This window comes from Charadrius vociferus, unplaced genomic scaffold, assembly GCF_000708025.1.
Source record: "Charadrius vociferus isolate BGI_N301 unplaced genomic scaffold, ASM70802v2 scaffold906, whole genome shotgun sequence".
Classification (NCBI taxonomy): domain Eukaryota; kingdom Metazoa; phylum Chordata; class Aves; order Charadriiformes; family Charadriidae; genus Charadrius; species Charadrius vociferus.
In genome coordinates, this window is record NW_009648878.1 from 1086056 (window position 1) to 1108801 (window position 22746).

General features: G+C 41.3%; 1 protein-coding gene across 1 annotated transcript in view; it reads left to right on the forward strand.

The window, feature by feature from the left end:
- Nucleotides 1-22746, forward strand: part of MET (MET proto-oncogene, receptor tyrosine kinase) — a 71139-nt gene that overhangs the window by 22672 nt on the left and 25721 nt on the right. The window contains exons 3-10 of the mRNA XM_009887081.1: nucleotides 4807-4941; nucleotides 6347-6459; nucleotides 7016-7076; nucleotides 12743-12903; nucleotides 14101-14203; nucleotides 14409-14545; nucleotides 17029-17193; nucleotides 18050-18149. Of these exons, the coding sequence (XP_009885383.1) occupies nucleotides 4807-4941; nucleotides 6347-6459; nucleotides 7016-7076; nucleotides 12743-12903; nucleotides 14101-14203; nucleotides 14409-14545; nucleotides 17029-17193; nucleotides 18050-18149 (975 nt within the window). The remainder of the gene's footprint in view (nucleotides 1-4806; nucleotides 4942-6346; nucleotides 6460-7015; nucleotides 7077-12742; nucleotides 12904-14100; nucleotides 14204-14408; nucleotides 14546-17028; nucleotides 17194-18049; nucleotides 18150-22746) is intronic.

Below are 22746 nucleotides of genomic sequence, written 5' to 3' on the forward strand. Positions count from 1 at the left end.
AATGACTCCATGGGATGCCCATGGAGTCATTGCAAAGGTTGTCCTCAGTGGCCGCTGCTGTCCTGCCTTTGTGGTCCAGCAATTCACCTGGCTTTTCACTACTGGCAGTCTGACCTATTTAAGGCTAAATGCAAACTATGCACACGTGCAGTTGTAGAAATGCGAATAGTTGCAGTCCTTTCCCCTTTATCTTTTTAAACTAACAGAAAACTGTGGTGAACTCTTGATAAGTGTCATGTTCATATCTTTAGCTCAACTTTTAACAGTTTTATAACAGCAGTCCTTTCTGTGGTAAAGAATGTGTTTTGATGCTCCGAGAAAAAAATATCAAATATTGCATAATGCAAAATCCATATAGTCAAATTAAAATTAACACCTGGTGCCAAATAACTGCTTTGAGAGCACACATGTTTTAATATTCAGTTTGAGTCGAAAAGCTTACACCCTTCAGAGGAGATCCATTATACTCTCTGTGGATTAGAATGATATACAGCATTTAGAGAGCTGCATATGTGCCCTTTGCAAGGCTACACTTCATATCCCAGGGCATTTGAGGCGTTACACAATAAAGTTAACCCTGAGCCTATCTCTGCTGGGTAATGGCCTACACCTGCCAGACATCTAGGGAAAAAATAACAATATGATACTTAGATGGGATTGCTTTTAGAAGGCCTCTCATTTTTGCAGAAGATATTTCAACATGCAGACAGTAACATTTGTAATTCAATCCTGATGACTAGCAGAACTGACATCAGAATGATTTTTAAAAGAAGCTGTTGCATGCTGTTTTTCAACTCAAGTTATTACAGTCTTAATTTGCCATATTATGCATAAGCGAACCTAGAATCAAGTCTTCTTACTTAACAATAATACTAGCTGATGGCAATGAAAGAATATTTAAATGAATTATTTTAATGTTCATGCACCTAAGTGATCACTGGCTTCCAGTATAAAGGATATATTAATTAATATTAATTAATTAACTGTTGGCTGTTATCTTCATGGAAGTACTTTGAGCTATGCTGAAAGACCACGTAGTTTTTCGTTTTTCACTTAGAGGGACGTAAATATTGTGTTTGCTTTCAGAAGGATGTCTAGGGTTGTAGTTACTGATAATGAATTGATTCTCAGAAGGGTTATTTATAAGAACATCAGAAGAGCTTAAATGAAGGGTCCATCTAGTTCAGTGCTCTGTCTCCAGCAGCGCTGACGAGTTGATGCCTAGGAACTCAGGTGACATATGTACTACTGTCTGCTTCAAGCCTCCAACTATTTTCCATTCTGGGGATTTCCAGAGCTATTGGGTTTTGTCTGGTAGGTCTTTCCATGTACATGTGGAGTTTCCCTTTGAGTGTGTATTCCTCTTGCATTCACATCCTTCAGCAAGGAGTCCCATAGGTCATCACATATTGCTAGGAAGTCTTACTCTTTTGTTTGCTTTGAACCTGACTCTCGCTTTTGTCTTTTGGTGGTGTTTAGTACTTTTATTAGAAGAGAGTAAACGATCAGTCTTTACCCACTCATGATTCTGTATGCCTTTTTCTCAGCATTTCCACACTTACACTACTCAGTCATTGTTCATTACAGCCTTCTGGTCATCATTGTCACCCTTCTCTGAACGTTTTCCCATTTTAACATACTCTTTTTGTCATAAGGCAACCAGAACTGCATGCAGAATTCAAGGTTCGGGCAAGCCATGAATTTGTATGACACCGGGATGTTTTTTGATTTGTTCTCTAGTCCTGTTCTAATAAGTCCTAAGTTCTTATTTGTTTTGGGGTTTTTTTGACTGCTGCTGAGCAGTGAGATGATGCTTTCATGGAACTATCTATCATATACCACTTTAAATTCATCTTCTTTGTTGTATTTCACCTGCCATTTTATTGCCTTGACATGCTGTCTTGTAAAGTCCTTCTGCCATCCTTCATAGTCTGTCCTCGTTCTTATCACCTTGAATACCTTCAGATCGTCAGCAAACTTTGTCACTGGACTGCTCAACCACTTTTCCATCTCCTTTATGGGTATATTGAACAGTGTGGATCCCAGCATAGACACCTTGCAGAACACCTCTGGTGACTTCTCACTGTTGCAAGGACTGAGCGTTTACTGCTAATGTCTGTTTGTTCTCTTTAGGCAATTATTTATCTGTGCAAGACTTCCCCTCTCTCCTAACTGCTTGAGTGCAGGCACATAGATACTTTCATTTCTCTTATGCTCTGGAGAAATGTTTGGTTATTAAATTAATAATCAAAATGTAAAAAACACCACCACCACCCAAAAAACCCAAAACAAACCAGTACTTTATAGTCTATGTAAAAAGAAATCCTCCTGCAGTACTGAACCATTTCCGCGGTAGAAGTAGCCCCTGGATGGTGGTGTGTCCACAGTAGATTAAACCCACACTGTGTGCATACCAGCCCAGTCCCAAGCAATAAAAATCAGAGGTTTCTGAGAACAACGCTGGAGTCCTAAGCAGCCTCTTCTTCCTGCTGTAGAAGCTGTCTTCAAATTGCTTTTTTCTTCAGGATTATATTGGATAAGGGTTAGATAGAATTTCAAGGACTGGGCTGATGCGTGCAAAAACCGCACGAGTTATATAGACCAAGAAGAGCATTTTTGCTTCTAGTATCTGTTACGGCAGCACTGTAGGCTGGTAGATTAGTTCTAAGCAAGCTCCAAACTTTTATTCTGTAGTCGCAAACGAGCTAGGAAGTGTAATTTGAACTCCCTGTATGTCATGAGCTCAAAGTCTACTCACTTGGGCTCCCAGCAGGTGATTTGACTATCAGCCTCAGTAAAATAAAGGTCGGTCAGTATTTAAAGTACCGAATAATTTTTCCAGGATTGTAGAGATGGAATCCAAATTATCATGTATTGCTCTGAGGTTGCAATGCAGATGTGTTTAAAGGGTTAACACTGTGGCTCAATCAGAAAGAATGCTTGGCAATAAGAGGAAGCCTGGATTAATGATAGAAAAGAATTCTTAGCATTTTATAGCAGTGGGTATTCGAGATGAGACATGGCTAATGATCAACTAAAAAGGTATTTGCAGCTGTGGTGCTACCTCTCCCCATAATGCCAACATTAATCAAGCTTTTTCATGCAGCTTTGCAGTCCATTCTATTTTTCATTGTCCTGAATATAAAAACAGAGCTCATGCCCTAATATACTGAGTCAGAGACCATACTTCTGTGTCACTGAAAATGATCAGACCTTATTGATTTCTAAAAGCTGAGCTTTCTGTGCTGTGAAACAAACCCATAGCAAAGGCTTTAAAAAAGCCAGTTTCATTTTAAAGAAAAAAAAGCCTCTTGTAACTCCAAACTGTAAATACCTCAGGGATGTGAAGCACTTGCCACCATGAATTAACTGCTCATATATTTTATTTAAGTCTTGAATTACAACAAAACATCAACTGTAATTACAGCATCTCTAAGTCTAGTTTTGGAGTCAGCCATCTTGTTGAAAGACCTTGGCAGTGCAAAAAGCCAGTGAAATCGTGTAAGTCAATGTCCTAGCTGTTCTGAAGCTGCCTTCAGAGTCAGAAGAAAAGCTTCATTATAGTGAAAAATTAAACATTTGACATACAAGTTATTTCCAGAATGGCTTCGATCTTCTTAAATAATGAACCCCATTGAATCTCAACTCCTCAGCAAATGTTGATTATCTAAATTCCTTAAGTAAACTACACATGATGCAGCTTTTGAAACATGAACATGATCTTCCCTCATGTAAACAATCTTCAGCCTTTGTTGCCTGATGCTATCACATTTGGGCGCACATCCCTCTGGATTGCAGGCCCAAGCCTATAAAATCTCGCTATCGAATATCCACCCCAATCTGCAGATGCTTTATGCCGGTGCTTAACAGCCATGACTCATCCCATTAAAGTCAACAAAGTTACAGTAGTAAAGTTAAGCGTGTGTTTGCAGGAATAGGCCCAAATTCTCAGAAGTATTTAGGTAACTCAAGATGTAGAGAGATGACTAGTGGGGGAATTTCATACTGGTGTGACTAATCTCCCTAAGATCTCCTAAAATCGAGAGAGATAGAGAGAGAGAGGGCTCTTGCAAAGGGTCTTCAGGACAACTAAATTAGGCTTCTGTTTTGGACTGTCTTCCAAAGCGGCTCTGTCCTGGACACCCGGCTCCCGCAGAAATCAGCAGGAGCCGGACCTCGAGGTGCCTCGCCACGTCTTGCAAGGAACTTGCCTGCAGCAATAGCCACCCCCCCCAGCTTTGGGAATCGAGCTCCGTGTACTTGTGGCTCTGTGGCGCTGTTCACAGCGATGACCTGCGCCTGCCATAGCTTTGTACTCTAGTGGCCCCACGTGCATCAAGGCCAGATACTGTTGACGCAGGGTAAAGTTTGCTTTTCAAACTGAAGGGCCAAAGTGAAAATACATGGAAATATCTTTGACTTTGGCAGGCCTGGAATTTTAAGATTCTTTTAAACAGACATTGCAGATAAAATTCTCCTTTCTTAAATGTACAGGGCTGACTAAATGACCCATCTTCCTTTTTTACCTGAAATTAAAGGACTAGAAAACATGCAAGGACTCCTTCGTATTTTAATAAATACGACGTATTTTGAGGATCCTCCAACAGCCATGATTTTGCTGTGTTAAATAAAGTAGATTTTATAGCGCTTTAATCAGATCATGATGGAACATTATGCAAAATATTATGCAATGTAATGCAGAGTAATTAATGCAAGCAGAGAAGCGGTAGGAATGCGAGACCGCTGAGCAGCATGCATTTGTGTCACACGCCGCCTGCTGATTTTCCCAATTTCTTTCTTTCTTAGATAGTGGTTTCCCGTTCAGAACCCACAGCTCCACATGTCAGCTTTCAGCTAGACTCCCACCCTGTCTCTCCCCAAGTTGTTGTCGAGAATTCATTGGCAGATGATGGCTATACCCTGGTAGTGACTGGGAAAAAGGTGAGTGGTTCATAATCTGATCCTTCTCTGTGCACCGCGTAAACCTGACTTCAGAGCAGCAACTCTCAATAAAAGCAACTATTCACACTGCTGCTTTATGCTTTGCATCCTCCCAGCCCTGCCATTCCCTTGGGAACACTGGGGGGGCACGTTTCCTCCAAGACTTTTTTTTTTTTTGCCCCTACTAAACAAACCGACTGCCTAATATTGAGAAATGTTTAAATAATGTGAGAGCTGTGATATAAACCAACAAAAGCCAGGAAATGCAAATTTTAAGTCTGAAACCCTGTCCTTAATTCAAGTGCTTGCAAAGAAAAAACACACAATGGCTTAAGGAAAGAATGGTGCTCACAGTTTCCTGGCTTTTGTGGGTTTGTGTCATAACATTATAACTTTTTAAGGAGGGGTGTGTGTGCAAAAGTTACGTGGGTGGGTTTAAAATTGGGAGCCAGGGTTCATAGTAAGGTTTGAAGATTGCTTTAGCGTGTAGTCTACAAAGGGTTAATAAAAGATGAAGAGCTGTCATAAATATGCTATTGTCATAAGTAGATACACATTGTAGAACGGCTTTAAAACATCAGCAGATAATATTGCGGATAATCCTAAACCATAATCGTAAGCAATAATTTGACCCCTTGAGTTCTATAAGAATTTACAGAAATACATCAGCCATTAGTAAAGATGGTTATTAATCATTTACTAGAAATGTATGAGATATTTATGGGAGTAATCTTGAAGAAAATGTCCAAAATAAGTTTAAGGAAGGTACTGAAATGTAAAGAAGTAAGATGTACTTCTGTAGTAATGTAATTATATACTAATTTTAATATTTTGACTAAAAAGGAATTTATTTAGAGTGACTATTATCATAACTATCCTGATATCTTAAATAATATAAATTTTAGTTCATATTTTAGGTATGGTATAGGGATTTTGGCGGTAGGTGTTAAACAAGTACATGGGTAGTCACATGGTGTAAGTGTGTCACAGATATTAATACAGCCTCGCCAAAGTTGAAGGTAGCCATCACGCCTATTTTTACAAATGTATGAATTAAGGCATATTGAGACACACTGGTTTTTCCAAGAACTAGTGCAGAGTTGGGAGGAACACACTGCTGTTTTTCCATCAGCAAAAACTGCTATCTTGCTGTAAACACCAGATGCTGGTAGTAACGGTATATAACATTAAGATGCCTTTAGGGTTTCTCCCAAGCGAATTTAAAATCATGTCAGTTAAATTACTTATAAGATCCTATAATTACTGAGCTACGGAGAAGTCGAACTGCAGCTTGCACATCTGAAACCTGAGTATCACTGCAGCACGTGGCATAAATAGACACTCTCCTTGCTGCCTTGGTGCATGTATTAAAAAGGATCCGCACATCATGTCTTTCCACTGGCAGATAACGAAGATCCCGCTGACGGGGCCGGGCTGCCATCACTTCGGGTCCTGCAGCCAGTGCCTGCTGGCGCCTCCCTTCATGCGCTGTGGCTGGTGCGGCCAGCGATGCCTCAGGTCTCCCGAGTGCCCCGGCGGCACCTGGACCCAGGAGACCTGCCTGCCGAGGGCTTATGAGGGAAAATGCTGGATTTCTCACATTCCCACAGGGAGATTATTCTACTTGTAGATTGGCATGGGGAGTGAATTGGGACCGTGTGTTCCCTTACAGTTCTCCTACAGCAATGTCCCTCACTTTTTACTCCTGTGTAGGTACATAATGTCACCGGCATAGCCAATCTTCCCGCAGGTGCAGCACAGGCTTGTAGCTAAAATGCATCTCCATTTTCTGCCTGCACAGCAGCCACTCAGTCTGGTGCGCAGCTCATCACATTTGTATTCGTGGTATGGATTGTAAGCACAAAAAACGCCAGAGTAAATTGTTCAGGTGTCACCTGTGCCCATAAAATGATGGTCACCTTTTGAAAATAAGCTCATGGAAAGCAGGCTATGTATAGAAAGCCATTTCTTTGATGGATGTTAGCTGCAGGGGGAGGATAAAACAGGCCCTTACCTATAGCTGCGTAGAGTAATCATTCCTGTAAGTGAAACTTACTACCGAGCGATCCCTCAGGTCTCCCGAGTGCCCCGGCGGCACCTGGACCCAGGAGACCTGCCTGCCGAGGGTTTATGAGGTAAAATGCTGGATTTCTCACATTCATCTCTGAGGGAAGAACGCCGTCTGTACTCTGTGAATGTTTTCTGTTTATTTTTGTGCACTTATGATAAATGAAGTGGGGGCTCTCCTCGACTTCCCCTTGGCCTTAGCATCCATAAAGGCTCTGGCTGGATGCACGTACTGTCCCTGAACATTGCAGGCTCAGGGGTTCATGGTGGACATGTCTGTGTGACCGTCCCAGGTCTGATGGGAAAGGCCAATCACAAGAGGGAGCACCCTTCCCCTCAGACCCCTCTCAAAGAGAGGAGGTGGAGGAAGGTGCTTCCCACCAGCAGCTGCCCAACACAGGAGGTCTCCGGCCCCCAGTCCTCATCCATCCCCATACCAGCTCCTGCCTTGAATGAAAGAGTGGGGTTTTCCTGCGGGGAAAAGTCCCTCTCTCCCCTACCTCAGCTTTGCAACAGAGCTGTCAACCCAAACACCACCCTGAGGGAGATGTTTTTCCCTAACGTCCCTCCCCAGCTCCTTTCAGTGGTGCCCAGCGATAGAACAAGAGGTAACGGGCAGAAACTTGAACATAGGAAGTTCCATCCAAACATGAGGAGGAACTTCTTTACTTTGCAGGTGGCAGAGCACTGGCACAGGCTGCCCAGAGAGGTTGTGGAGTCTCCCACTCTGGAGACATTCAAACCCTCTTGGACGCCGTCCTGTCCAACCTGCTGTAGGTGACCCTGATCTGGCGGGGGGGTTGGACTAGATGATCTCCAGATGTCCCTTCCAACCCTGACCAGTCTGTGATTCTGTGATTGTTCCCATGGACCCGCTGGCCACCGAGGGGGACGAGCTGTGGCCCTCCCTGGGACGGGGACAGCCGGAGGCGGCTGCCAGCCAGCCAAGGCCCATAAAGGGTATACGAGAACAAAACCTCACGGAGGAGCAGAGAGCCGCGCCGGCACGTTCCTGTTTTAGTTTAGCTATGGTTAACGCGGGATCCATAGTGGCCGGCTGTACGTGTAACCCAATCGTCCTGTGTGAAGTGTGACATAGCCGTGAAGGTAGAGGTTTACAGGGCGGTTAACGGACTGGAAAACTGAGGGAAGGACAGGCATAAAACTTTCTGGTAGCACCCGTGTGCTTTTGTTAGTGCATTTCAACTATGCCGCGTAGCTAAAAATACATTTTTCTTTATACAGCTTATAAATGGAGATAAAATTTGACATGCTGAACTCTCAGAGAGAAAGGCAGACAAAAGTGGTTTTTAAATAAATAATGTATTTCTTTCAACCAGGCAGATGATTTCATGTACAACAACTTTTTAAAGAGTAAATAGGCAAAACTGCTAATAATTTAGAAACAAAGCTAGAAACACATGTTTACAGGTTGTTTTTTTTTCTTTTCCACGTTCACCTTTCAGATAAAAAATTTAGGACTAACACAGGCAAAATTCAATGAACAAATAATGAAGCATTATAGGAATCAAACCCAAAATAGATGGAAAGGAGTGTGTGTTTGCCTTGCCTTCTATTGCCATTTACCTTTGGGCAAAGGAGATGTAAAAAAATTGCTAATGCAGAATGCAAATAGTTTACTTTCCCTTTATACAAGAAGACATTTGTTTCAAAAAGGCTGTATTAAATAATCAAATCACCCTTTTTGGCCTTAGTTTCTATGAGACTATGAATCACCCATTCAGAGGGATACACTGAGGATTCATGTACATTTTTATATCCCTCTGCAGGACTAAGCTGCTCACACCTATACTGCATAGCTTGTTTGGTGTTTCCAAGAGCTTAAGCACAAGTAGCATCCCTTAATATGTTTTCTTGACAAAACTTTCTAGCAGTGGCTGTACATTGTCAGATCCTCCAAAAGGATTTCTAAGGCTGTGAACTGCTTAGTTTCTGATTTTCGGAGGTGCTGAGCTCATCTCACCCTCCTTAATTTTAATTATGAGGGTGTGCGCTCAGCAGTTTTAAGAAGCAAGCGCCTGGAGCCTGCGCAAAGATGCTTAGACCCAGAGATGTGTCCCCAAGGCCACCTCTGCCATCCCTGTGAAGCCGCGGGGACGACTCATCCAGGGGAGCACACCTCGGACGCGGGGAGGTGGGAGCAGGCGTGGGGCCGGCTGGGTGCTCCCCTTCCCCGCATAGCTCAGCCCTGCCTGCTCAGCACAAGCCCCGTCTCCCCCTGTAATGAATATGGATCTGTGGCACTGATGGATCTTAAAGTGAATCTCGAATTACAGCGTGCCCACGTTGGTAGAAGTTGCTTCTAGAAGGCTTGTAAGGAAAAAAATGCAGCTGAGTACTTAAATCCCTTTGGATTGCTAGCTGTTAAGACAGATTTCATGCTCTACTGGACCATGACATTTAACATTATTACTGAAAAAAAATATAAAACAGATTATTCATCATCTTCTGATCTGTCTTTAAACCCATATGCATAAAATATGAGAAACAAGCTTGTTTTGTTCCTAACAAACGGAGGATGACCTGCTTTGCATGGTATCTGAAATTCAGTCTGACCCCCCCCTCGTATTTTGCAGCTTTCGGAGGGACAGATTGTTTGAGGTATGTCATATGATCGCTTTAACCTGAGGGGAACACAAAGCTTCTCCGATGGTCTGATCCAATGGATGTTAGCTGAGTCTTCAACAGAGTTTTCCCAGGTTATTACAGAGTGGTGCACAGTGGGGAAAAAAAAAATTTTCCCCTCATGAGGGATGGCAGAGAAGAAACCCAGCGTTTTCCTGTGGAGTCCTGCAGATCCTTCATCTCTCTGCCCTGCTTAAAGCACTTTTCCTTGGAGCCGTGGGTGGTGGGGACCACCCCACGCATCCCAGCCCTGTGGGCAGCACAGAGCTCCAGCTCTGCTCGGGCATCCCCTCTGCTACAGCCAGCGCAGCAGCGATGGTGCAGGACACGTCCCCACCACAGCCCGGCTCCCACCCCACGCCTCGGCTCCGTACCCCACTCCCACCCACCGCCTCCACCAGCAAGGAGAAGGCACATTTTTGTCAGCCTGGGCCAGTGGTGTGAGAGGAAAGCTGTGGGACTCAGAAGAGGTTCCTCCGAGATCACTTGGTGCTGGAACAAATTGCAGGCATCTGTGTGCGGCCCTCAGGTCGCGCTGAAAGGTGAACGGCGTAAAAGAAGAAATAAATTGGTCTCCCTTTTGATTCTTTGTTGTGGTTACAAACCTGACCTGGTTTGTTGTTGTTTTTAAAGTGAGTCATTTTAGCTGGCTTTTATCTCCGATGTATCAAGAACATCGGGCCTTCTGCTGCCTGTTTAGGTTGGAGGTTTTGCTGGAAATTTCACATGTGGCCTGTACATGTTCTTGCCTCTTAATTAAAATGAATGGGCCCTTGAAACTTTAATAAATAGATACTTTCTTCCAACAATTTATAAGGTATGTGAGTGGATATTAGCATAATGGCTGTCAACATAAACAAAGGAAAAACACAATACTTTAAATTTTTCCTAAAAGAAAAAGTTAACTTTCTCTCCCTTAACTCAAAGTCCGGAGAGCAGCAGGGAGAAGCAGAACATCAGGCCTTGCAGCAGGACTTGCTCCATCTGATCGGTGGAGTTTCCTTGCTATAGAGAACTTTTGAATCCTAAATTTCTTAACATTTATAATGGATTTGGGTTTTGCTTACTTTCCATTACTACCTGCGTGATGGAAGCACACAGAAGATGCCTACGTATTCCTCAGTTGAAAGTCCAGGAGGTTCACCATTCATTCCCATTTACTCTCCCAAGAAAAAGTCTGCAAAACCACATTTGACTTTCAGTGTTTTCATTGTACAGAACAAGTGAAATAAAAATAAAGACATTAATACAAACACTCTGGGGGAATTTCTGCAGAACTTAAATAAAAAAGTGTAAGATTTTCTATCTACTTAGAAGTCTTGCTTCCTACATTTGCTGGCAGAATGCAGTAAATAGTTTCCCTCAGTTAAGGCACATGGGTTGCTATCACAAGTCTCTTTTGGCAGATAGGATCACTCAAAACCAGTTAAGTGCCTTCAGTTTTTATTCTGTATGGCTTTGTGAAGCCTGCTTTTAACTCCCTTATTTTGCTAACTTATGGATTACATTTCAGACTCTTCAAATGCCACACGTCAATGCATTATTGTACAATACATGAGACATCCTGTACCCCCACAGAGCAATTTCAGTTTCTGGTAGGGTTTTGTTACTCCAAAAATAGATGGTGTGCTGAGATACTAAGTAGAGTGGAAAACTAGGATCTGAAGTCAATCCAGATTTCAAAGAAAAAAACAAAGAAATTTAGGGGAAGTTAAACTTGGGAATAGCACAGACTCCGCGGGATACAGTACTGCTCCACGCTCTTCGCTGGAGTGTTGTGTGTCAGGGGGCTGTGCGAGCATCACTCCTTTTTTATGAGATTTGTGCAAAAGTACTGTTCCTGCATAGGTTCCCTCTTCTTTGCTCATTCAGAGCTGATTCAAAGCTCATTAAAACAGGAAAGATTCCTACTGGCTTCAGTGCATTTTAGATCAGACTCTTTGTCTGGTTTCTAATGGGGGCAGTAAATTTCCCCATATAGAATATATGGTATAATTCTTTTGAAGTACTCTTCAGCTGCCTTTCTATCTACAATAGTTCATTTGTGAGAGTCTTGAAGTATAGCTACAAGAGAGTTGAAAAGAAATGTGCTGTCTTACTGGATTTCCAGATGAAATAATAGCCAAGTATCTCTCAAACACTTTCCTTTCAGCTTGAAAACGAAGTCGGGTCCTTTGAAAGGCACAGCTGTATTGCATTTTAGGGGCAAAATTACTATCACTAAAGCATTAAGTCTGAGACATTTAGGCACTATGACCACAAATATAACTTCAGTCTTTCATTCTCTGTTTGTCCAGTGGTACTGGTATGTTTGCAAAATTATGCAGTATTGTTAAAAGTCTCCATAAACCCTGAACCAATGTCTTTTTTTTTCTTTTTTTTTTCCCACTGGCAGTACTGACCAGTACTTTTACTGAGTTTTGTAAGACTTCTATAGTGTTCCTACATTTTTCCCACCATTGTTATATTTTACAGGACAATTTACAATATGCAGAAAAAAAAAAAAAAGCACATTTCCTTTGTAGATTGTCTCTGTGTTTCTGAGGGGTAGGGGTTTTTTTTAACTTGGAATTAGAGGTGACCAAATGTAAAAGATTTAAGGAAAGAATAGCAGAAGTCACGTTAACTTTATCACAGCCAACGCAATATTGGATTTTGGTGTCTTTGAAGCTACTTCATTCTGAACCTGACTTTCATCAAGCTGACAAAAAAATGGTCATTTTGGGGCTCTTTTGTGTTCAGCATTCAGCTTCTAACAAAATAAGTACATTGTATGTTTTACATGCCAGAAATAAGATGTGCAAGACAAGAACGGCAGGATTTAAAAGACTATTACAATGCACAGCTTGTTCAGTGCCCCTAAACACTATCCTTCAAAGCTTTCTAGTATAGGTTTTGTTATTTATTGCTACTGTCAGAGAAAGCTCATAATGTGACAAATGAAAGGTGAAGAACAATTAAGATGAATGGTAGGACATAGTCTACCAGAAGAAATGCTTTTCTAAAATTATACCTTTGCACATTCTTTAACTCCATTTGAAATTCAAGAAAACCTGATGTAACTAACACTTTTTTTTTTTTTTAACAGATTCTCCCAAACAGCGCTCCCTTAGAAGGCGGGACAAAACTGACACTGTGTGGATGGGACTTTGGATTCAGCAAAAATAATAGATTCGAATTAAAAAATACAGTAGTCCATATTGGAGGACAAATTTGTGCTCTGGAAGCAAAATCTAGCAACAAAAACAAGTAAGAAACCTAAAGTATGAATTTCCTTTTATATAGATGTTCTTTATGCGATATAGATTTTTTTATGATACAAACATTGAGTCTATAAGTGTCACCTCCGATTCTGAAATTCCAGACAGGAAGCAATCCCTTGGTTTGATAAGCTCCCCAAGAAAAAAGTGCTCGAAATGGAGATCAAATAAATGTTAATGCCGATAGCTCCTGCAGCAGCTTTTTCTGGTTTGTCTGCGAAACGCTGTTCAACATCTGTGGGAGCTGGCAAGAATGAAACTATTCAAAGGTTTGAAAAGGGGGCAGGTTCCTTTGGCCAGGATCCTGCTGGGCTCAGTTATGTCACCTCCTTCTTCCTGATCTGTGAAGCTGCTGGAGAGAAATGTAAGAAGGTGCAGGTGTTTCGTCATCTAGAGGCTTATGACCCTCAGCTGCACCTCTCCTCCTCCTCCTCAGAAATATGTCGCTGAGACAGTGGGATAATGGCTGAAGTTTAAGACAGAGGTTATTCTGGTTTTTATCTTGAAGAAATAGGAAGTTCAATGAATACCCTCTCTCCGTTCAAAGCATATAACTATCTACTACCAAAGCAATGTGTAAATCATGGCATGGGTTCCCTATTCATACACTCAGCCACAAAAAGGTCACCCACCAGAAGTACTGAGCTCTCTCCTAACTGCCACTCTGAATAGTATTAATGCAAACAAAATGATTTAAGGAAACTAGCTCATACGTGAGACTGTGTAAATGTAATGTAATACATTGACATATGCTGCCGCAAAAGTCCAACTTTCCTTTGTGATAATATTAAAATTTATACAACAAACTTGTGTATATGACACATTTTTTTCTAGTTCTGTTGTCTGCCAAAATTTGGCACTAAAGGAAAATTCAAAAAACCAGCTCAGCCATTGAATGGGAGGTATTTGTTTTCTCTAGCGTGCTTCTTTTTTGCTGAAATTTATCTGGTATATTAAAAAATTTTCTCTGGCCAAGTATAAACACCACAGTGTTTGTATTTAGTATTGAAGAAGATGACCAGAGTTCTTTTAGCTGTTATTTCTGAAATGTCCCTGATGCGCACAGATTGATGATTTGTTTAGTATGGATCCTCCATTATTATGAGTTTGAGTTGGTTCTGTTTTAATACAAAAAATTAAGCCAGAAAAAAAAATGTAATCCCATCTTTTTCCTTGTTTTCCAAAGGCTGGAATGCACAGTTCCTGCTGCAAATAATCCAAGTTTTAACATATCCAGTAGTGTTTCTGTTGGACACGGCAAAACACTATTCAATACATTTTCGTACGTGGTAAGCACTATGATTAAAACTTTATTGTAAAATTAGCTTCAATATTTACTGGAAGGAGACTCCTCATGAGTACAATCCAGTATGGTAATTCCTGTTTGGTTTATTATTACTTCATGGAAATGCTAATAAGTGTTTTATGATTCTTCCTCTTCTCATTTTGAAAATAATGTAACAATCCACTGTTCTTATTTTTACCCCCCCTCAGAATCCTGTAATAACAAGTATCTATCCTACTTATGGCCCCAAATCTGGAGGAACATTGCTAACTGTAGCTGGAAAATACCTGAACAGTGGAAAATCCAGAAGGATTTTTGTTGGTGAGAAACTGTGCACCTTGAAAAGGTAATGAAGTCACTAAAGCATGATGCATTTAATATTTAAATGGCTTGATTAAAATGTCTCGAAGTGAAAAAATCTGCAAACATGCATTGCTCTCCTCTCCTTCTGTTACATATCGGAGGATTGATACTGCAATAAGCATTCCGTTCAGGATTACATCCTGACTTTAGGATGTCTGAAAGGTTCCTAGAAGGGACTACGGTTCCCTAGAAGACTTGTTTATTCTGTAATGCCTTCATTAACCTCATTAAAAGGTTATGTATCAGTAGCAAATCAGCTTCTAATGGACTCAAAACTGCTTATTTCCCATAATTTTTGTCACCCCGACTCCCACACACTCAGTCCTCTCTCTTGTATTAGCAAGAGCTGCTGTTCATTCAGCAGCTCCCAGTGGGTGTCCAGTGGGTGCAGGTTACCATTAGCTACTGGTTTGTCCGGTGGAAACCTGGCCAGTGTGGGAACGCCTATCCCATGCAGAGGGGCAGCTATTTCTGAGCTACTATCAGTGAACAGCCTCCAAACCAGAGGCAACATCAGTTTAGGACTTTTCCTGGTATATATACAATTGTTTTGAGGATTAAGCCAGAATTTGTCGTGGCTCTGGACTGGATCCAGTAGGAGCTGAGTCAAGAATCTTCAACATGCTCTCTGTGGAAATGACTTCCATCCCAGCTGAATATAAATGTTGAATACTAAGCACAGATTCTCTGCTGTGGGCAGACAAGCATTCTGAATTTGGTAGCCATTCTGCCATCAAATCCAGTGCAAATCCTGCTTGATCCCGTTTTCAGGTACAGCAGGGTGGCTTCTGCTGGAGTGAACAGAATTGTCACCTCTGCAACCAAGGGCAGAATCTGGCCCATTGTGTCCCAGAAACAGGATGTTCAGTAATTCCTCTACATTTTTAGTCTCTGCTATTGATAATGGAAAGTCATAGTGGTGAAACATCACACTTGTGGAGAATGTGGGGAAGCAATAGCCTATTAGTTAACGTCAGACTCAAAGTCCAGAGCGCTAAATTTTATTCTTTGCTGCTAAATGATTTATTGTATGCTCTTGATCAAATCAGCTAAGTCTGACTAAATCGAGAAAGGGATTTAGGTATTCAAATATGCTATTATATATCAAGATCTTCAGCGCTTCTGTTCAGTGGCTACTTAATAGTTTAGGGTGGCATTTATTGATGTCATCGTCTCAGCTGGTCAACTAAGGGACAGATATATAAACCTTTTGGGAATGATTCATCTGATCCATTTGAGACATCTCCTGTGGGGGTGAGATGACAGCCTGCTCAGAGGCAGACATCTGCTTTGGTCAGGTGGGCCTCTAGGTATTGAACCGTAGTTGGAGATGATCCAGTAAGCATCCCCAGCACCCCTCTTTCTCACCAGCCAGGTTGTCTGGAGACTTCTACACAGGTCTTAGCCAGTTTCTGAGGGCAGGTGTTTCTCTACTAAACTGGCAGCTTTCCCCAGTTCTGAGGGCAGCTAGATCGAGCGTTTATTTTTTCCTTTAAAAGGTGTTTAAAAGCTTCCAGATACATATGAACAAATCACTAACCCCTACAGTGCATCATGAGCCCCACCTTCCTGGAAAGCTTCAGAAGTGGCAGCAAATGCCCCTTTTGTCTAATTTGGAGAAAATCTCTCACGCCCTTTGAGAATGGCCCACTTGGAGCGATGTGGTTGGGCCCAAACCACTGAAACCAGCTGGTAGAGTTACATTTGCTTCTCCAGCCAGTTGTTACCCTTGCCTCTGATGTGCCCTGCTCCCTGCAGCCACACTTCACGGGCTTCAAGCTTCAGGATCCTTCACCCCTCCACTCCCCACTCACCCATTGAGCTTGGTGTGGGAGGAGGACTTCCAAGGCCAAGCATGACAGAGCAAGGGAAGTGTGAATATCCCAGAGACTCTGCTGCTGTGCTGAATTCAGCCAGCTCCTCCTGAAATTTCACCTTGTCCTAGCTTCTCCTTGCTGTCCCTCAGCAGTGCCTGGAGTCAGCAGGTGCCCCCAGGGCAGGACAGCTCTGACATGCTGGTACATCCCCCACCAGCACCTTTTCTTGAGGTTTTTAACACAGGGTAAATCCCATGGATTTGAAAGAGAAAGACATTATCCCTTGGTTACAGCAGAACAAGTAATTCTCCTTAAACCTGGAGTGTGCTGTTGTTTTCCAGGATGAAAGCTGCCTTTACAGGGTGTGGGAGCTGACGTGGCTGTTGCCAGTACTGGGGAAGCACCTCCCAGCAGGCAAGGTGCAAGTCAACCAAATGAAGATGAGTCTTGAGCCTAAGTGGTGGTGGTGGTGGTGTTTCTACCTCACGCCATGCTTATTTATTGCAATATGATCATCCAGTGGGGGAATCAATGACATTTTTTTTACATGCGAATCCTTAGGTGGGGTTGGGTCTCACTAAAGGACCGTGTTTTAAACCAAATACAAGGTTTATAATGCTGACAAGCAAGCCCTTTTCTGTCCTTCCAGCATATCAGCGAGCACTGTGGAATGCTACACTCCGGCACAACGAATTCCCCAGGAATATCGCGTGAGGGTGGGAATCGACGAAGCTATTCGAGACGCAAGCGGTCATTTCACATACAGAGAAGACCCCGTTGTTTTAAAAATTCATCCAGCCAAATCTTTCCTTAGGTGAGTAAAAGTTTCTTATAGAAATAAAAGTAATGAATGAAAGAAGAATGGCTACACTGTGCAGCAATCTATCAAAAGAAATTGCATTTTTATCTCTATCTGCCATGCCAATTGCTTCTATTACGGTGCAGTTGCAGAGGGCAGATCATTTCCTTTCAGAGGTGGAGGAGAAGGGGGAAGGGTGCCTCTTTTCTTTATGTGATTTAACTCCTAGCTGCTGCTGAGCCTACCTGTGATGTCCTGCTGAGATACCTACTGTACAGCTAAGTGTGTCTCCTATACTGCATCTGGGCATTACACTGATTAGTGAGGCAAATCATTTAATGTGACAAGTCAGTGGTACTCAGGAGAGCAAATGGATTTTAAAATAGTCTAAATCCAGTGCTACATAAATATTATGAATATATATGTATGGTGGTATGTGTGTGTTTTTAAGTGACATATTTATGGTCTCAGTAGCTCTAATCCAAGCCATCTGCCTTTGCCAAAAAAACATCAGGAGTAAAAAAGACACCTTTTTCAGCACCACTGAAAGCAATAAGTTAAGTTAGCAAATGCTAAGTACAAGTATACACCCTCCTTTAAAATGTACACATTTGTTTTATATCCTGGCATACCACAATTTTAAAAATTATTTTTCTTTTCTTGTATTTGATTAGTTGTTATAGCAAGTGTAGAATTCATTTCCCAGAGAAGTAATCTCACTGCTCAAAGCTATGTATTTGCATTCACCCCATATATCCCTAATTCTGGTTTGATGTTGTCATTTACTCTAAAATTTAATTTGTAATTAAGATTATCATAGCAGATGTATCATTATCCTACTCATCCTTTTTTTTTTTTTTTTTTTTCCTAGTGGTGGAAGTACAATCACAGCTCAGGGAATCAACTTGAACTCAGTGTGCTTGCCTCAGATGGTGATTACTGTACCTAAACTGGGAATGAACTTCTCTGTGGTGAGTCAGTCTTAGAGAAGACAATCTGTTATCTTGTCATCTTTGGTGAATGGCACGGAATTTTCAGTCAAAATACTTTGATTTTTGCCTTGAAACTTCAGGGCTTCCACCAACGTTTTGGTGTTTGCTGCACAGACTGTTTCCACCGCATAGGCAAAACTCAGCAACAAATTTGAAATTAAGTTGGGGGTAGAACAACAGTTTCCAAGGAACCTCTTCCAAAGAAATAAGGCTTTTACAGTGTCTGATAACAAGATTTTTTATAGTGTAATTTAACAATGTAAATTCAGTGACTATGCACAGAACAATGCCATAGAGGTATGTCAGATTACATGGCAAGTTCAAGGACTACTGTTATACATAGGTAATATATTCAAATGGTGACTGTGGATAGAAAAGGAAAATGGAACAAGCGTTAAAGAAAAAGTAAATATGTAAAATCAAAAGTAAGTATTATTTTGAAGAATTTCTGATTGCCAAACTACCTACTGAGGCAAAGCTTTCCTAACTTATTGAAGTTCTGCAACTAAGTTTTAAGAGAAGTTTGGGCTTTTGCAGTTGGGTACTTCCACATGATCAGAGGGTCAGTCACGGATCTGAGCCTTCTTTTGTTACCTGAGTTGATAATATACAGTGCCTAAATCTAACTAAGGTGTTCAGATATGACCATGTGATTTTTATTTTAATTTTTAGAAGGCAAAGATGTCATTTATTGGCTAGTTGTACTGGACCTGTTTCCTGTAAGCTTTTGCCTACACATTTATCTTGCACCTCCAACATTTTCTTATCCCATAAGGTCTGTTTAGTCTAACTGAAGATAAATTGACCTGCACGCTTTATGATGTGCTATGCTACTGCTCATATTCTCAGTTTATTTCTAATGATCATCATACACTATTTCCTGCACTGAATTCTAAGTATTAGACCTAGGTTTGATCAAAGCATTTTAAACGGTATGTCTGCAAATTTGCAGTCTTTTATAGCTTCAAGGTCATAATATTCTTCATGATCCTAATTTGTATAATATTATGAGTGTCGGGACCTGAATTTCAGCTGGTTGTAATCATGGCTTGTAATTTAATGGGTTCAGATTTTAATCTGAAAATCAGTGCCCCTGCAATGAAACATGGTGTTCGATGTTATCAAAAAGATACTTTATCCATGAGTTGGAAAGCAAAACATTTCAGTGAAATCAACCAAACTCAAAATTTATTAGGTTTTGAGTAATGTGGGCATGATTATTTCTTAGTACAGAAGATTTCCAAAGAAAAGATCATTGCTGAAATCAGCTCTTTAGATTTTGCTTTGTATGGATTTGAGCAGCCTTTCTTTTGAAGATCATTCAGTTGGTTTCTGTGTTCCCCTGTGAGAATATGCAATATTGCTTCTCTTGAGGCCCTGATTCTGCATACATTGTTTTTCAAATATTTGGGACTTCCTCAGAATTTGAGCAGATTTGAAAGGATATGAAGTTTTAAAGAACTAAATCCACTGTCCAAAAGTGACTGGCAACTCCAGGTAACGAACACTGTAGAGTTTACTCTCTCCCCCAGATATTGGGGAGCAACCTTTCCTTTGAGCAGTGGTTTGCTGCCATCCTGCCTTTTAACCTGCTGTTGAAAAAAAGACATGGACATAGACAGTCAGAATTATCTCCCTTTTTCTTTTCATACCTTGCAGTGTGCGTGATACTTGCCAGCACAGAAGAAGAGGCAGGTCTGACCCTTCTTTTCCATAAGGATGTCTGTCCCCTACCGCTGCCGATCTCTAAGAATCTGCCCCAATGTAAAAGCAACCGTACACAAGTTCATTCTCCCTGCACAAAGGGTGGAATATAACCTCAAACATATTATAATCCAGAGTATTATATACTTTGATATTGCCCAAGTGATATGTTTTGCTCTATTGAAATTAAAGGCTTCTGGCACTCGGTGGCTTTCCCTGCCTCTGTGGCAGCCCAGCTCTTTTTGCCATTTCTTCTGCCTCTAGTCTTTACCCCGAGTTTATTTCTCGAGGAAGGATATTAGTTCTCAGGGAGAAAAGGAAGACTTATAAGTGGCAAAACAACACTGCACTGTGTAACTGAGGAAATTGCTGGTGGAGGATGCCTACGGCTGCAGCCTGCCCCATCCTGAGCTGGAGATTCTGGGCCCTATGCATAAGCGATATGCCAAAAAATCAAACTTTCATACAGTCATTACAAAAATAAACAACAATAAGGAGCTATTTCGAGCAAGGATCCAGAGCACTGCAATGACCAGCTATCCCTTAAAGGAGAAAATGTTGTGGTCCTGAATAGACAAAACCCAGACAAACAGTCCAATACAAACCAAAAGGATCAAGAAGTCCTACAGCTGAGGTTATATATCCTTTTGCCTTCTTAGTTTGGGAGAGAAGAGCCAACTGAGTCTTTTTTTTTTATTGTTGTTTAAGCTCTTTTTCTTTTCAGTTTTTTCTCACCAACCTCCTCCAAGAAGCTGCTTTTGTCAGCATTCAGAAACTCTGGCTCTTGGGAAAACCAAAGCCAGCACTGAAACACATCCCAGAGCATCAAAGGAAAGTACAGCTGGGAGGTACCACAAAGACCTAGCCTGGCCCGATTCTCTGCGGCAGGAGCAAATGTACGCAGACCACTGCCTGACGGATATTTGTCTAAGCTGTTATTAAAACTCCTTGTGAAAGAAATTTCACAACCTTGCTTAAACAAGCTTTGGAGAGAGCTGCTCTACCTGCTTACCTAGTGGTTTGGAAATACTTCTTTCTAATAATTAACCCAAATCCTGGCTGCTAATTAGCTATCTTCTTGCTTAACCCTCAGTGGACACAAACAACAGATTAACAGTCTCTACTGCTAATTTTACATATTTGCACTACATTATGATTCAGCCTTTCTCTTTTCCAGTTAAAACAAACCAAACCACTCCAAATACTCCTGAGAAGTGTTGTTTCCTAGAGCTCTGCTCATACTTTCTTCCACCTCCCAGACTCTCTCCCATTTGCCTAAAACTAGCGGTGCCCAATTTAAAAGACATCTCACCTTTTCCTGTCAGCTATCTGTCCCCAGTCCCTTAATTCACTCCCTCAGGCTTAATTGTGGCCTAGAGCCCTAACGGGGTCACAGTGTGAGTGGAGGGTCACTTTTGTAAGCAGAAGGAACTGTTGGGGATGCTCTGCATCCCAAAGCCTCTGGGAGCAGAGACGGCTGACATGCCCTGGGGTATTTGCTCTTCTCTGCCTGTTCTTTCCATCCCGGTGGAAGACATGAGCAGTACAACTGGCCAAGGAGTGTTCCTGGAACAACTCGCCATAAGAAATGTAGTTTCACTGAGACTGCAAAGTTTTGGGGGCATTATGCCCACCCCCTATAGAAGAAATATTTAAGTTGAGCTTTTGAGCTTTCATGTTTGAAGTTCAGTATTTCTTCTATATGGCAAAAATACCTTGCTTCAACTATATCATTTTCATTTCATATATATTTAAATTTCCTTAAAATTATTCAATACTGTGTTCATACTACTTTTGTTTATATTACATTCTGTGTTAACACTATCAAAAGAATACTTTTTGCCTTCTTTGAATTTGCTGTTTCAAGGAGTGAAAAAAAATATTCTAGAGTTATTGAACCACATGTTTCAATACTTGCAATGTGTTTCTTTTTAATTTCTATTTATTTCATGGGTTCTTTTGAACATTTGTTGTGACTAGGAACAAAAAAATATGAATTTAGGCAGTGCTGCATAAATTCCCGACAGTTCTAGATAATGCAGAAGGGTACGCAAACCCTCTCATTTATGCTCACGTATCCAGTTCCTGTGTGAGGTACACAAGGAGGGAGGCAGCTCATTCCTTCCTTTCCCTTTCCACTGTGCCTGTAAGAAAGCTTTGCACAGTTTGGAATGGTATTTGATTCGGAGCCTGTTTACAAAATAAGTGTCTTCTAACTTCTGCTATAAGTCGTGCTAGATGATTCTTCTGCTTCTGAAGCACTTGAGGCCGATATATTCTCTTTGAAAGCCTGTACTTTGCATTGATTCCCCAATAGTGAACAAGTAGTCATTCCGGGGTCCTTTGCTATAGCGTTTTTAATATTCCATCCATTAACTAATTTGTATATATATTCTCACTGTTTAATCTCTTCTAACCATGAATGTCTCAAGATACGCAAGGTTGCAAAATTAGGGAGAAGCACCTTTTAATGCATGACCTTCAACAACTGACCCTGTAGCTATGCAAAACCACCTCTTTTAATTATCTCTTCAGTAAGTAGTCTCTTGAACGATCTTTAGTATTTCTTAATTGCTCCCTGCTAGATGCCATTTCCTGCTGTATTACAGGAGAATTTTAAAATACCCTAAAGTTCCATCAATGTTTACAAGTCTGTGAACAATCCATACTCATAGTACTCATCAAAATGCCTAGAATTCACCTGTGAGTGTCCTTCATAGATTTATTAAATAATGATAGAAGAAATTTCCTGGAAACTGTGGATGGTGAGTGTGTGATTACTGAAGAAGTTCCTGACTACCTAGCCGAAGACACTCAGGGCTGGATCTTCTATCTGTGTTGACTCTGTGGCATAAAGCTGCCACAGAAGCCC